At 36.8% G+C, this 17,376-nt stretch overlaps 1 protein-coding gene across 7 annotated transcripts in view; it reads right to left on the reverse strand.

Annotated features, from left to right (window-relative positions):
* Window positions 1-862: 862 nt before the first annotated feature.
* trhd.L (tumorhead L homeolog) overlaps window positions 863-17,376 on the reverse strand; it is a 28,979-nt gene continuing 12,465 nt past the window's right edge. For 6 of the 7 annotated variants that reach the window (XM_018234564.2, XM_041576248.1, XM_018234563.2 and 3 more), the window contains 2 exons: window positions 16,966-17,302; window positions 11,604-12,369 (listed from right to left, as the gene is read on the reverse strand). In XM_018234564.2, the coding sequence (XP_018090053.1) occupies window positions 11,618-12,369; window positions 16,966-17,302 (1,089 nt within the window). In that variant the 3' untranslated portion in view covers window positions 11,604-11,617. Of the gene's footprint in view, window positions 2,876-11,603; window positions 12,370-16,965; window positions 17,303-17,376 lie in introns of those variants that run through there. The other variant, XM_041576247.1, reaches the window with a different exon arrangement.

The following is a 17,376-nucleotide window of genomic DNA, read 5'->3' on the forward strand; positions in this document are numbered from 1 at the left end:
TGTGTTGCCTGGTAGATTGGTGTTCCTACTAGTATCATTTTATGTGTTGCCTGGTAGATTGGTGTTCCTACTAGTTGTCTGGTAGGTTGTTGTCATTCATATGCACTACCTGGTGGGATGCTGCCATTTGAAAAAATTAAAAAAAAAAAACCACATCTGATCTCATAGAAATTTTAACGCATTGTGTCAGGTGCAACACCCTCCCACAACTGCAATTGCATTAGAATTATGGAAGGGAATACCCAATTTGGTCCAGTTCCATCCTAAGGTTTTGACATTTTTGGTAAATTTCACATCTGGCTATTTGCACATCTGGCTATTTGCACCCCTGAGGGGTATAGGGCACACTGTGCAACATGACCAGGGGCAGCTGGGAAATTGACAAAATGTCTAGCCCCATGTCAGATTTCAAAATTGAATATAAAAAAAAATCTGTTTGCTCTTTTGAAAAAAGGATTTCAGTGCAGAATTCTGCTGGAGCAGCACTATTAACTGATGCATTTTGAAAAAAACATTTTTTCCGATGACAGGATCCCTTTAAGAAAAGTACAGTTTTGGCCTCATGGAGCCATAGATTTTGTATTAACATGAGTAAGGGAGACCTTTTTCTATAACCGTGTCAATGTGCCCCCTTATATTTTAATAATGTCTGTTCTACATTCATATGACATATTTGGCTAAAAATGTTATGCCACTGGCATAAATGGGATTCATCAAGTAGACTAGAATCATTTTACAGGGTACTGCAGTCTCCAGACAGTCTAACAATCCATAAAACTATCCCGTTTCACATTCTTAGACAAATAAAATCAAAACAGGGAATGAGAGCAAAATACGTTTTTGGAAAAAAGGCAACAAACGATTTAATGAAAGCATTCTAATTGCTGCGGAAAGTAATAATCTGGCTAACAACAGAAGATATAAAGTGCTGAATAATGTGTGAAAATGCACTCAAATTTATTTGCTTATTCCTGTGTCTTTACAAGTTGAAATTACATTTTCCAAAAGAAAAAGTGAAGTCCAAACAAATCATGAAACAATTATGGAACACATACACATGAAGTTTATTTGACTATATTATAATACTTAAAGAGTAATTTAATCTGAAAACAAATAATTAAAAAAATTAAAAAAAAAGACAAAGAAATAGGTCAAGGTTAGTTAGATTATCAATAATAAGCTTTAATTACTGTTAAGGGAAATTTACTAGAATTTCAAATGACTCTAGGGGGCTGATTTACAACATTCGGATTTCTATTCTATAAAAATTAACATTCATTAAGCGTAAAAACCATGAAAACCTCTAATACAAAAATTTGCCAGGTAAAAGCTGCTGAAGTCAATGGAAGCCATTCTGATCTTATTGGACCATTTTTAAATCAATTCAGAGTTTTAGAGGTTTTCTGATTTTTTTTGCTAGTAATTATCTGAAAAACGTGATTTTTTTGAGGTTTTCGTATTTCTTAGTGCATTGCCAAGTGTTTGGTTTTTTCATTCATACCTTTTATATTCTGATCTTTTAACAACTTTCATGACATTCGTGATTTTAGAGAAAGTGAGTTTCAAAAACCTCTAAAATCACTAAAATTTGACTTTTGATAAACAAGCCTTCACCTGTCTGTAATCTGAAACACAGGCTTGATCTGATACCCAAATTACCATTTAATGATTTAAAGCCTGTTAAGAGAAGAAAAGATAAAATGGTGCTTTATGTACATAATCAGTTATAGAATAACATGACTGGAAGAAAGTAGATAAGACCATGTGCCCCAGAAAAATAGTTGCCAAGGTATTCAGAAGTAAAAAGTGCATTTTTACTGCTGTGATCCTGTATTGTCTTCTGGCAAAACCACTTTTAAAAATAGTATCCTAATTGTATTTTCCAGTAATCATCTGCGGCTTTCATCTACATTGATTCAGTCATCATCAGAAAGATAAACAACTATTTCATGAGGTCCGCTTTCTGAAGGATGACACTCAAGATCAACTTGTTCTGTTCTGTTGTCTTCTGGATATTGCTCAGCCTTTTCTTTGGTTGTTGGAAGTTTGCAAAGGACATCATCACTATATATCTTTTTCATTTCTTCTCCAGCCAAGGCATGCTTGACAGCAGAGTGTTCTTTCAGACTTCGAGGGTGATAGAAACTTTTGTCACAAAACTTGCACTTGTATGGTTTATCACCAGAATGAATTCTCTCATGTTTAAGAACTTCCGTGGCTTCCACAAATCCTCTCCCACAAATGCTACATTTGAATGGCCTGTCGCTAGTGTGCACAAAATTATGCCTTTTTAGATGGTCAAGGCGTCTGAAGCCTACGCTGCATATTGGACATTTGAAGGGTTTCTCCTCGCTGTGTATAAGCGTATGCTTGTCTAGGTCTGATTGGAACTTAAAAGGTTTGTCACAGATATAGCACTTGTAGACTTTCCTATATGCAAAGTCTTGTTTAAATTCTGGGTGCATTTGCTGATGGCGATTGAGTTTGTGGCCATCTTTAAATCCCTTATGGCAAACAGAACACTTGTAAGGCCTTTCATTTGTATGACTCTGCATGTGATGCCTTAAATGGGAGGGCCAATGAAAAAGCTTTCCACAGACAGTACATTTAAACTGCTCTTCTTTCTTACTAGAGCATGTATCATTCCCATCTATTTTATCTGCCAATGTATTACTTCTTAGATCCCCACATTTTGTTGGTATTTCACAAACTGAATGTGAATCATCTCCTTTTTCATTAGTAGTGACTCCTGTGCCATCAATCAGCAAGACCTCAGCACTGTCTTTTACACATGGAGTTTTTTTCCATCCATCCATATTCATTTTTTCTAGAGTCTTAAGCTGAATTAATGAAATCCTCCAGTCCACGTTAGCATCTAGAACAGAAGACTTGCATTGTCATATGTTGCACCTTATATTTGCATTAAAATATGGTTTTATACGCTCATCTGACTGACATGAATTAAATCCTTTACTCCATTCTTCTTCTGCATACTACATGTAATAAACATTCCTTCCTGATTATTTTAAAGCAGAATATTACATTGTATTTAAATATTTTGTTAAAGGCCTCCTAGAATTGACTCCCTTGAATCTCGTACTTAGTAACACCAAAAAATGTAAGTGTTTTAAAGTAATGAAAATATCATGTAGTGTTGCACTGCACCAGTATAACTGATGTGTTTGCTACAGAAACACTACTATAGTTCATATAAGCAAGCTGCTGTGGAGCAATGGCGGAAATCGAAAAACGGCTGTATGGCACAGTTTAAATAACAGATAACAACATTAAACAGACAGAGCTATTTGCTATCTGCTGTGTAACTTGAGCTTTTTCTTCTTTGAATGACTGCCCCCATTGCTCCACAGCAGCTTATTTATATAAACAATAGTAATGTTTCTTAAGCAAACAGCAGTTTTACCAGTGCAGGGCAACACTGCATTATATTTCCATTATTTTAAAACACTTACTTTTTAAGTTACTGTTCCTTTAACTTATCAAGTGGCCACATCAGATCAAGCAGAAATACTTTTCATAAAACATTGCGCTTAAGCAATACCTTATTCTTGTTCGTAGGCATCGATAAAAAAAATAGAAACTTCTGAGGTCATAAAAGCGGAGATACTATGAGCAGTTGAATAAACTCCCTAGAGCTTGGGAACAATGAAGTCCTGTACTTAATACCTGCCTTAGGCAGTACAGGTCTCCCTAATGGTCCATCTACAGGGCTGCCATCAGTGAGGAGGACAGGCAATAGTCCTGTTAGTGTCCGGTAAAACAAAAGGACACAATATGGTAGCAGCTTCTAGTGAAATTGGGGGGGTTTAGGCATATTGGAGCTGGGTGGGTCAGTAATGTGGCCAAGCAGGCACACAGGGCCCTACTCTTTATTATGACAACCTCAATTCATATTTGTTTTTCTCTTGTATAGTATTTTTGCCTCTTTCTAACTCTTTCCAGCTTTCAAATGGGGGGTCTCTGACTCCATCCAAATAACCACTCCACTGTTATATATGTATTGTTATTGATACTTTTAATTATTTGTTCTTCTATTCAGGGCCTCTCCTATTCCACTTATTAAAATAAATGCATGGTTGCTAGAGTAATTTGGTCCTTAGCAACCAGCTTGTTGAACCTGCAAACTGGAGAGCTGCTGAATAATATAATTGAAAAGTGAACAACCCCTCTATTTGTACTACAAGGGTTTGGTAACTTCAGGAATGAAACAAAGGAAGATTTCCATATTTTTTTAAACCATGTTAGCCAGTAGAAAAAATAACAAAGAATAATAGTGACAGTGGAGCCAATCTATGACAGTTGAATCAATAATAATAATTAAATAAAGTTTTATGATTGGCTGTTGGGCCTTTGCTATGTGTAGTGGCTTTACGTCTATTATGTGCCACTGGCAAAAGTTCCTTAATTATGCCATCAATCCTTTAAGCATTTGTACAATTAACCCATACAAAAGGCATGTTCAAAAAAGTCATAATAATTAGATGCACCTGTGAGTGCTTTAGGATACAAAAATAAAACAACCTTTTTAATTTATATTATTATAGATGCTGTTCACATCACAAGACTAATAAGTTGGCTCATTTAGCACACACGGTGATGCGTTTTCAATAGTTGCCCAAAGTTGCCTCAGTGAGGCAATTTCAGGCAACTATTGAAAACGCATCGCCCTGTGTGCATTAGCGCAGGCGACTTTTCATTGTAGCCTATGGGGAAAAACGCTGAGGCAGTTCAGGGAGATAGTTGCTCAAAAGACAAGGAGATTAGTAGCCAGGCGACAAAATCTCCCTGAATCTCCTCGTGTGTCCTTACCCTTAGGCTAAGGGCACACTAGGCGATAGCGCCGCGATTTGACTCGCGGCGACTTTTCGCCGCGACTTTTAATCCGCAATCGCTGGGGAAACTTTGGCGCTGGCGTCTATGGGGAATCGCGTCAAATCGCCAGCGTAAAAACACACGCGGCGATCTTTTTTCTATTGTCGCTCGAAATCGCCTAGCGAGGCGATTTCGAGCGACAATAGAAAAAAGATCGCCGCGTGTGTTTTTACGCTCGCGATTCCCCATAGAGGCCAGCGCAAAAGTTTCCACAGCGATTGCAGATTAAAAGTCGCGGCGAAAAGTCGCCGCGAGTCAAATCGCGGCGCTATCGCCTAGTGTGCCCTTAGCCTTACACTGGAAAAACTTGCACCTGGGCAGTTACCCTTGATAACATATCAAAAGTTTTCTTTTGTTTTCCTTGCTGCAGCGATGCTAATCACTGATCACTGACTTTCCACAAATCCAGGCTTGAGTGTAGTAATTTGTGTAGTTCAAGATACTACTAACTTACTGTGTCAATACAAATATAAACTTTACATATATCAGAAGATGAACAGGCAACAGTAAAAGATGAAGCTTCAGCAACAAAGACACTAATTTCTGTTGAACCCCTCCAAGTGAACCCTAGTGCATATACATATTATAGACATATCTTATATATGAATATATATTTTACAAATCATCAGGTATGGTGCCTATGTACAATATTGGAGAAAAGTTCATGTAACATTTAAAAAGGGATTACAATCCAAGTCTGGCATTAACAAGCCTGTATGTCTGACATCTGTTGTGAGTAAGCTATTTCAAGGCTTGTTAAGGGATCACATTCAAGATTATGTTCTGGAGAATGGCATTATAGGTAATAATCAGCAGAGCTTTATCAAAGATAACGTCAAACAAATTTAATAGCCTTTTTATGATGAGGGAAGTAGGAATTTGGATGGTGGGGTTGCAGTAGATGTGACCTATTTGGATTTTGCCAAAGCTTTTGATACAGTGCCACAAAGACATTTGGGTTAAGTAAAGTAAATTATCTGTGTTTGCTTATGACATAAAACTATGAAGGCCAATTAATTTGACCCAGGATGTGGCATCCTCCTAGGAAAATCTGGACAAACTGGTAGACTGAGTGGCTAAGTGGTAGATGAGATGTATTGCTGAGTAATATAAAGTAACTGGCCTGCATAGTTTTGTGTGCAAGTCAGGAGGTTACTTGAGGTGTGATCAAAGATGGCCACTTGTTGAGATCACTCCTTACCCACAAATTCCTTGACCCCAGTTACCACCAATCAGCAGTGAACATTGACTCAAAATCTAAGTCTAAGTCAAAAAATCCATCCTGAGGCAAGAGAGACCACCAGATGACACCTAGGACACAAAAAAAGGGTCTCAAAAGGCACATCACCTCATACATAACAGCCTAAGTGTGTGGGCTCTTATATTACTAGGCCTCACATGCAAACTACTGGAGTAATGACAAAAGTACAAAAGTAAAAATGACTGGGCCTGATTCCCAGTCAGAACAAGCACAAGTTAAGGCTAGACAAGCACGGGATAAAGCAATTTAAAACTACAAGAACTTGCACAGCCTAGGCACAATTGAAAATGAGCTGTAAGACATGATTATGGTTCTTGATGCTCACGAACAGGACATTTTACATTGCCAACTATCAACGGATTGAAGATGTCGATAACAGGTTAAGAGGCAATAACATACACACCAGGGGGGAACCCAGAATAACTAAGGGACTTACCATTGTTAGCTGGTAATTGATCTTTATCTTTTGGATTTGTCATAAAGACTGGAATGTGACAGAATCCATTGAACACTACACAAAACAGTAAGGGGAACCATAACGGGATATTATCCTATAATTGCATTGTCACCAGATCGAGGTCATGATACCGCAAGCAGGCAGATCAGCCCAACAGTTGAGACATGAGAGCAACAAATATCAAATATATCTCCCCAACTACACTACTAAACAGCAAGACTTACTCATATTATTCAAGCTCTCCTATACCACAAGATCAAATAATGCTGGCTTTCTGCTTAGGCTTCACATATAATAAACAAACACAGTCGTCCAGGCTCCACGCACTTTTCTATCGTAATGGTAGAATTATGGGGGTTTTTTTCCTCCATAGATAACAGGATGTATATTTAGTTTCTGCTGACAATAAAACTAAAGTAGAGGTAATTTTCTTTACAGCTGGCCTCAGATTACAAGTGCAAGACAAATGTATCCAATTCTGAGGGCTGATTTGTTTTGGTGACCACTATAATAGAAGGAGCCAAATGATAACCAATAGCGTGTTTTGAGATTTGAATGGCTCTCCTAGGAGACTTGGGGCATGGGCAATTAGTGATATGTAGAGACTATTGACAAGCCCATGATCAGTTGCATTAATATTCTTACAATGGTCCAAGTGTAACCCTGATTTTTGCTGGCGATCAGAAATTGTCTCTGAATTGGAAACTTGTATTAAGCATTATATTTCTGAAAATGTAGCATTAGTGTGGATATCACATAAGATTCAGGAGAGAAAAAAAAAGGAGAGAAATTGATTAATTCCTTAATCCAAGCCCTAAATCAATTGCATATCACATAAGATAATAACCCAAATATGGATATGAGGATACAAATCTTTTAGATGGACCAACCAGAGGCTGTATACCCAAATGAAGAAATCAACAATAAAATTAGCTTGATGCCTTAATAATAGAATTGATCATACACTTATAACTTTTCTAAAATTGCCCTCTGGACAAATTACAGGAGAACTAAATGCCATAGTCATAGAATTTGCCTCCCGTTGATTATCAATGGCCCCGGGCCATGGCAGATTTTTGGAAATGTATTATAGAAGGTTTTCCTGTATTTTAGCACTTCATATGGCCACAATGTTTAATGTTTTTTTACTAGATGAAAGGTCTGTTTCAACAAATATTTCTCTAATCCCAAAATCAGACACCGATTCTACAGAATGTAAGAATTTAGCACCTATATTAGTTCTGAATCTTGACATTAAATTGTTAGCTAAGATTTTAGCGTTACTGTTAAATACCATTTTACCTTCTCTGATCCACAGAGATCAGTTTGGGTTTTGCACAGGCAAGATGCGGTCTTGTATACATCCATAGCAAAAAAAAATACAACCAACCATGATTCTTAAATTACATTTTTAAATGGTTGTTAATTCTATATGCTCGTCATACCTATATGAAGTGTTACATAAATTTGCATTTGGGAGCACAGTATGCAGATCCTACAGCAAAGCTTTGTATTGCCCCTTGTTTCTCCCTCATTATTTAACTTCACCCGAGGCACCCATCAGAGTTGTCCGATATCCCCTTTACTATTTGATTTGGCTAATAAGCCACTGGCAATGACAATTAGAAACAATCATAAAATAAGAGTATTTGCTGCTGAGGTCCCCTTAATTATAAGGAGGTATCAGACCAAGAAAAGAAACAGTAGGCACTCACAGATCCCATGGACAGGAAAAGCAAATGAAGTGCAGACATTATTAGGTAAATACTAAACAAAACCTTACATGTTTCATGCTCATATGCACTTAATCATAGGCTGTTTATAAGTGCATAAGTACAAAGTTGTTCCAGAGACTGGTTTAATTTTTTCCCCTTCAAAAGCAAATTGCAGAGGCTGCAGATTGAGTTTTTCACCTTCCTCTGAAGGAAGTAATTAGGCAGGTTGAACTTGGACTTTTTTAACCTCATTTACTATAGTATGTTACTACATTAATATATAGTTATACAGACCTATCAATTCACTCACATACATAAAAATATATACTACACCTGAAAAACCCCATCTACTAAACCAACTATAGATGTTGAGATAACTGAATCCTTGGATAGTATGCTTCTCTAAAAAGTTATCAATGCCACTCTTAAAGTCATAGATAGATAACAGAATCTACCACCACATCATTACCAGTGTATTGCACAACCTCACTGCCCTCTCTGTGTAGAACCATTTATGCTGCTTCAAGTCCAAAAGGCCTCTTGTTCTAAATAAATAAATCATACTGTCACATTTTGCACTAATGTACCTGGTAAGGGCTATGACACATGGAGGCTACAAAAAGCCAGAAAATAACCTGCCATAGACAATAGTGAGAATTGTCTCTGCTAAAACACATGTAGTATGATCAGTATTGTCAATTTTGTAGCCTTGACAAGAAGCCCTTTTTGCCACTGCCCTAAAGAGTAAACACACATCCTCTCAAGTGCCTATTCTCCTGGGAAAACAACCCCAACTTTCCTTATAGTCCTCGTGGTTTACTTTTACATTTTTAGTGGCACATTTTTTTATCCTACTTAATTACTGGGGTCCAAAAACAGGACTGCATACTCATATTAAGGCCTTATCTGAGATCTATAAGGGTAGTGGCCCACGGGAAGATTTGTCGTCCGCAATTTTCCCTCCAGAGGCAATTTAGCAATAAATTGGCCATACTGCCATCGATTTCAATGATTGGCAATGGAGAGGCATTTTCAGATGTCGCCCGTGCCATGAATTAATAATTGTGTTTGACAAATCTGTCTGCCATTACCCTTAGGGGAATGACACACGGAGCTACTTGTAAAGGCTACAAAATAAACAATTCTGAGAATTGTCTCTGCTAAGACACTATGTGTGTTTTAGCAGAGACAATTCTCAGTACTGTCTATGGCATGGTATTTTCTGGCATTTTCCAGCCACGACAAGTAGCTGGGAACAAGTAACACAGTGTGGCATAGCCATAGGCAGCAAAATTATGCTTTCTTTCTTTGAGTTAATCACTTTTTTATGCATGACAGAAATTTACTAGCTTTAGTCTCCACAGACTGACACTGAGTTTTGTTTTTGTTTTATCAACAAAAACTTCCAAATGCAACAAAAAAAAAAAATGCAACAGATAACAATAAGCAGTAGACGAACAAATCTATCAGTCACTGTTGCTTCAGATAATGCAGAACTTTATGCTTCAGAACTCCTCCAGAAGAGTAATTTAAAATAGGATGGATCTCAAAAGCAAAGGCATGGTATGATTTTGGGAGCGTTTTGACACCTGGGCCATTTCCAGCTTGGCAATTGAGAACATTATGTGTCTAGGGTCTCTGGTGTGCTCATGATTAATATCCTGTACATGAAGGCAAGCTTGTAGATCATGTCATAGTTGATTACATAACTTTATTTCTGAGCAGCTATCTAACTCATGCCCTGGCTGTTGTCCATTGTTATGGTATAGCTTGTTCTGAGCAACATTGATGTAAGTTGTGGATATATATTTATGAATGGGAGCTATTGTATTGTCTTGGTTGAGTACATCTTCTCAGAATGCCATTTGAGTATGCACACTTGCAAATGGAGAATGTAGACAGTATGACAGGTATGATGCAAAAGAAACTGAATTAACGTTCTGCATGCGCAAGAAGTTTTTTCTGTCCATGTTACATTGAAAGGTTACTTCATGGAAATTAATTTAAGCGTGTAAATAGTTATTTTTCTTTTATTTAATTTAGGTCTAATTAAATTTATTGCTACTTAATTCTACAAAGAAGTGGAAAAAGTACATAAATCATCTTCAATTGAATACACATCAACATGTAGATGTATTACGAAGGATTGTGACCCCTATTGCTCATCGGAGACATTACAAGTATGAAGCCAAAAAGGAAAAACAAAAACTGTGAAACAACAGTTTACAGTACAGTCTAATTCAGGGTTGTCTAACTGGGGGTCTGTGGGCCCAACCTCATATATCCATGGACTTAAGTGTGCTTTGTCGTCCTTTAGATAGAATCAATTACGCAAACATTAAGGGCTATTCCACACGGGGAGATAGCGACGCGTTTGCGGCGACAAAGCGCGGCGACAGTCGCCGCGACCGGCGCAGGCGACAGTTTTGTATGGGCGCCTATGTAAAAACGCCTGTGCTAACCACACGAGGCGATGCGCTTTTCAACAGTCGCCTGAAAATGCCTCGCCAGGCTTTTTCAGGCGACTGTTGAAAAGCGCATCGCCTCGTGTGGTTAGCACAGGCGTTTTTACATAGGCGCCCATACAAAACTGTCGCCTGCGCCGGTCGCGGCGACTGTCGCGGCGCTTTGTCGCCGCGACCGCAAACGCGCCGCTATCTCCCCGTGTGGACTAGCCCTTAGAATAAAAACTAAATAGCCCATTACATGAAAAGAGTTAAACAGTGCTGGTCCAGTTAAATCTCACATATTTCTCTGCATACACCTCACCTTTTAATTCATATTGTAAGCATTGTCTAACTAAAAATTAATCCAACGGAATTAAAAGAATAGTTGTTAAAGAGACTATTATTCTTAACTTTCTTCTCAGACACTAAAGGCATTTACTGCACATGTAAACTATCTAAAGCACTTATTCTCTATACATTGCAATCACTCCACTTACAGTGCAGAGTAGAGAATATAAATCTATAGGGAGGCAGAGTCCATGTGTAATGTGCTTTTTGAGTCCTGGAAAGGCTAACATGAGCCATTTCGGTTTGTCGTGAACTCTCACTGGAGGCATATTTTCAATAAGAATAATGCTCAGTGTAACGTATTAGCCATATTAATACTTGTTACTCAAGAACAAGAAAATATAGACACTTTGTCCTTAAACAACTAAGATTAATACAAATCCTTGAATACCTCAGAGTAACTAGTCAGCTACGTTTTTACTGGCTCTGTATATTTGTTTGAACAATTGATGAACTCGTGTTATTGGTCATAATATAAACCAAAAAATGTTTTGTTTTTTTACTTTGACAGTTTTTTTTTCACCGTGCATTGTTCTAGACTACTGCTAGGTCTAGATCTTAAGGCTCTTGAAGTATGTATGTGCCCCTCATTTATTTGTAGGAAGACCCCATTTTCTTCTGATTCAAAGTACCTGGAATCAATAAATTCAGATGGATCATGGGATTGTGCTCTTCTTTTAACAGGCAACTTTGATATTTTTTGAGAAGCCCCTCTGTCCAAAGTAAACTGGGTGGTTGCATTAGATACTTGTGTGTTGATTTGATCGGCGACATCACAAGTTTCTGTGCTGCTGCAACATGGGTATACTGGGACTGAGGGATATCCGGAAGAGCTAGGGGAGTCTTTACCAGGACCTGATAATGACTCAGAATGCGGTGCTCTATTGTGAGAAAGTGTTAACATATTTGTAGCGATCAAGCCAAGATGCTTTTCAATAGATGAGGCTATATGCCCCAAATGTATATCAATTGATGATGCTATATGGGCCAAATGCACATCAATTGATTGCTGCAGACTTTGTGCTGACTGGCTCATCTCATTGCGTAACAAACGAATTTCTGATATGAGTTTTTGTTGAGTGGTTTGGCTGGCCTTCAAATGGTCTGAGAAATGATGGTTGTCACCCCTATGCTCTCTGTGAAAGGTTGGCATGCTTTGCTGCCTTGTTGTTTCTGTTACTTCTGCGCACCTCCTCTCCTGCTCCACCATGTCATCAATATATTCTTCTGTGTCCTGGGTAGTTGTCATGGCTAAAACATTAAATAAATAAAAAAAGTCAGCAACAATCCACCATTTGTGGGCAAGCATGTTTTGCATTTATTCCCTTTAATAAAACTGTATACATACTACACCAAAGGCCTGTACCAAATATTGTTTTTAGGCCATTTCTTTTTAGTAACCAAGTAAGCACTTATAATTCATGTAATATTACATTAAATGCTTACTTAGAATACCATAATTCAATAGTTTATCCTGTGAGGGTTATTTAATATCAGGGTAATTCTCTGGATAAACTTACATACAGCAAGTAAAAGCAAAGGCTGGCCAAACAAGAAGTAGTCTTATCGACCACGTCAGATGTTATTCAGCAAATTGTACTCCTATGACAATGTGTGTGGAATGCCACAAGAGTTGAATCTTAAATAAATTAATAAACTGTGATTGCTCAAAAATTGATTATGTAGTCTCCATGGTTTAGTCTGCAAAACAACTGGATATGGCTTATATTATCTATATATATATATATATATATATATATATATATATATATATATGCATATATACATATGCATATATACATATGCATATATATATATGCATATATATATGCATATATATATATGCATATATATATATATGCATATATATATATATGCATATATATATGCATATATATATATGCATATATATATATGCATATATATATATATATGCATATATATATATGCATATATATATATATGCATATATATATATGCATATATATATATATGCATATATATATATATATATATATATATATATATATATATATATATATATATATATATGCATATATATATATGCATATATATATATATGCATATATATATATATGCATATATATATATATGCATATATATATATATGCATATATATATATATGCATATATATATGCATATATATATATATATATATATATATATATATATATATATATATATATATATATATATATATATATATATATATATATATATATATATATATATATATATATATATATATATATATATATATATATAATGTTTAGATAGGGACCCGCACTCCAATGTTTCCGTGAAAAAAGGTTTTTATTTTAACTTGTGCATCCAACGTTTCGGCCCATGTTTGGGCCTTTATCAAGGATAAATTACAAGTGTTCATGGTGCATATTTATACACATAGCCCAACCCCAAAGGGAGGCGCTCAATTATGACGTCATACATGTGAATCACATCTCATTAAAATCATTAACTTAGTATACAGGTTAAATCAACCGTGACACGTAATTAGCATTCTCACCACAAGATGCCACTACCGAGTGGAAAAAGTGAAGTAAGTGAAAGTTCTTTAAAAAAATCCATTTGCTGAGATTTCTTCCATGTACACCCTGCAAATGTATACAAAATATATGTAATAATGCTTGACAGAAGCGATAGATACATAATAAAATACGTTACAATAAACAATGTGTCGTCATTTTTCACTGATCACATGTTAGATACTTTAGTAACTTTGTAGTTTTTTCTATCTACTTAAATGTCTTACATTTACACAACGTGAAAACGTTTCACAAGATTGTTAAGAAATTTTTTCAATCCAAAAAGCAGCTTAACACCAATTGGCCATTTAACCCTTTTGGTGCCACACAGGCTGTGCGACAATTAATTACTGAAAATCCGCTGTATACAGGCCCACCGATTGAATTCACGCTGTCCCTATTGAGATTCATTTTGTTTAAAAATTACTTCAAGTTTGAAAAACAATTTTATTTACAACACAGTGGGACAGCTATGGGTTCAAAAGTGGCTCCTATGTATGCAAATGCTTACATGTTTGTTTATGAACAGGAAAAGATATTAAGTGACCCGGTGTTCAGACAGTTTGGCGCTTTTTATCGGCGCTACATCGATGATGTCTTTTTTCTATGGTTGGGCACGGCTGATGACTTGGAGTGTTTTGTCACACGACTAAACAATGAGATTAGCCCTGTTAAGTTCACCCTAAAATACCATAGGGACAGTATCGAATTTTTGGATGTCAAAATATACAAGGAGGACAACAAATTGAATTCTTGCATTTTTGTGAAGCCCACAGACAGAAACACCATTCTCCATTATCACAGTAACCACCCAAGGCATCTTTTGGACTCCTTACCGAAGTCCCAGATGCTTAGGGTGGTACGTATAGACAGTAATTGGCAAAAAAGAAAGGAAGATTTAATGGTGATGTCTAGGAAATTTTTAGCAAGGGGGTACCCACACAAATTGGTGCAGGATACTATGCAGTGGGCCTTAGAGCTTGATAGAGATGAAATGCTGCTGGAGCAAGCTGATGAATTGAAGTACAAAAAACGCACTGATGATATGTACTATGTCAGTCGCTACGATGTAGCGGCTAACTATAGACGCAAATGTGTGCTTAAACATTGGCCGCTGGTACAGAGCGATGGGGTGCTGACTAAGAAACTCCCCAAAAGACCTAAATTTAGTTACAAAAGAGGTCGAAGCTTGAAAGAGAATTTAAGCTCTGCGGACCCGGCATCAAAATATACTGAGCTCCAGCGACAACATTTTTTAACGCCACGTCCAGGTGTGTTTAAATGCACTGGTTGCATAATGTGCAGCAGTCTGATTTTGGGTTCAAGTTTTACTCACCCCTATACTGGTAAAAAATACGAGATAAAGCACCGCATGACATGTACCACCACGATGGTAGTTTATATCATTAAATGCCCCTGTGGTCTCCTATATTGTGGGAAGACGATACGTCAACTCAAAGAGAGGATTGGGATGCATAGAGCCAGTATAAGGGCTGCATTAGATCCTGATAGAGATGATAGGAGTAAAGAAAAGGGCAGAAAACAAGATATAGCACAACAATTGGTGGCGAGGCATTGGGCGGAGGCGAAGCATAGCCCTGCAGCGTTCCGTTGCATGCCAATTGAGCATGTCCCTGAACGGACACGGGGAGGTGATTTTGATAAAGCCTTACTCCAGAGGGAAGCCTACTGGACCTACGAATTGGACTGTGTGGCACCAAAAGGGTTAAATGGCCAATTGGTGTTAAGCTGCTTTTTGGATTGAAAAAATTTCTTAACAATCTTGTGAAACGTTTTCACGTTGTGTAAATGTAAGACATTTAAGTAGATAGAAAAAACTACAAAGTTACTAAAGTATCTAACATGTGATCAGTGAAAAATGACGACACATTGTTTATTGTAACGTATTTTATTATGTATCTATCGCTTCTGTCAAGCATTATTACATATATTTTGTATACATTTGCAGGGTGTACATGGAAGAAATCTCAGCAAATGGATTTTTTTAAAGAACTTTCACTTACTTCACTTTTTCCACTCGGTAGTGGCATCTTGTGGTGAGAATGCTAATTACGTGTCACGGTTGATTTAACCTGTATACTAAGTTAATGATTTTAATGAGATGTGATTCACATGTATGACGTCATAATTGAGCGCCTCCCTTTGGGGTTGGGCTATGTGTATAAATATGCACCATGAACACTTGTAATTTATCCTTGATAAAGGCCCAAACATGGGCCGAAACGTTGGATGCACAAGTTAAAATAAAAACCTTTTTTCACGGAAACATTGGAGTGCGGGTCCCTATCTAAACATTGTATGCTAAAGCTTTGGCCCAGCACCCACAGTGACTTCAAGACTGGATCAGAGTGCGAGCGTTTGCTGATATATATATATATATATATATATATATATATATATATATATATATATATATATATATATATATATATATATATATATATATATATATATATAACAAACAAGGGAAAGTTGTGCTCACCACTATTTTTTAAAACCATTAGGCGGGGGTGCAATGAGGGTGTGACCACAAAATACATATAGTCAAATACAAGAGTCCTCTGCACTCAACCCATTATCAATATATTTAAGACAGCGACTCTTGTATTTGATTGTTTAATTGCTGTAAAGCTTTGCAAAGCGCACAATTTGATTTGAACCATGCGCATAATGGGCTGATGTGTGTTATAAGCAGCCACACTTATTATTTGAGCATACCACTTGACAGTCACAGGGAACACAGATGATGCACATGTAAAAATAATCAGATCAAATATAATTTGTTAGGCTACTCTTGTTAAGTTTTTATTTCTAAAACTTGTTATGAACCCGAAGGTGTTCTAAGGGCTGCCAGATAACTAAACCTTTAAAAGTTATTCAGAGTGCTATTCTAAGCATTTTTACATGGATTTTTTTTTAAGATTCCAAAATATTAAGGAAAATATTTACTGCGAATATAATGAATTTTGTTTTAACATCACCACCTGCTGGTCAGTTTCCAACTGTAATCCAGTCGAGGAACTTGTTATGAAGAAAGAATGAGGACTGAACTGATGTTCCTCTGTTTAGGAAAGACATCATAGACCTCAAAAAAACCTTTCCAAAACAGGAAAATACCAGGTGGTGATGTTGTAGCAAAATTAAAAGCACAATAAAATGGTTACTTAGCTCAACACCCACTATCCTCTAGTGCATTTGATAAACTACATATCATATTTCTGTCAATAAAAGGAGCTATCATAAAACAAAAGACAGAATTACCAGCATTTGATGTAAAAATGGCACTACTTGTGTCCAAATCTGAAATCCCTTGGATCTGATGGGGATGTATAGTCTCTTGTAACAGTCTTTGGTGGTGAGGGGGTTGAAAAACTGGGGGTACCGCTGCAAGATGGTGGCCAATTGGTTCAAAGACACTTAACTTCATCTTGGTGCGCCGCCTGAGATCATGCCACCTCTTCTTTATTTCGCTAACTGTTCGGGTGGTGACTCCAATGGCATTGACTTTTGTCACAATACCCTCCCAAATTTTGTTTTTGACAGCTGTAGGTGTCCTTACACTGAGCTCACCAAACAGTTGGCTCATATTATCATGTACCTAATGGAAGAGAGACAATATTTACATGTTGATGTTTACTATTTCCTTTTCATAGTTAAAAAAAAATACATTCC

This window comes from Xenopus laevis, chromosome 9_10L, assembly GCF_017654675.1.
Source record: "Xenopus laevis strain J_2021 chromosome 9_10L, Xenopus_laevis_v10.1, whole genome shotgun sequence".
Taxonomy (NCBI): domain Eukaryota; kingdom Metazoa; phylum Chordata; class Amphibia; order Anura; family Pipidae; genus Xenopus; species Xenopus laevis.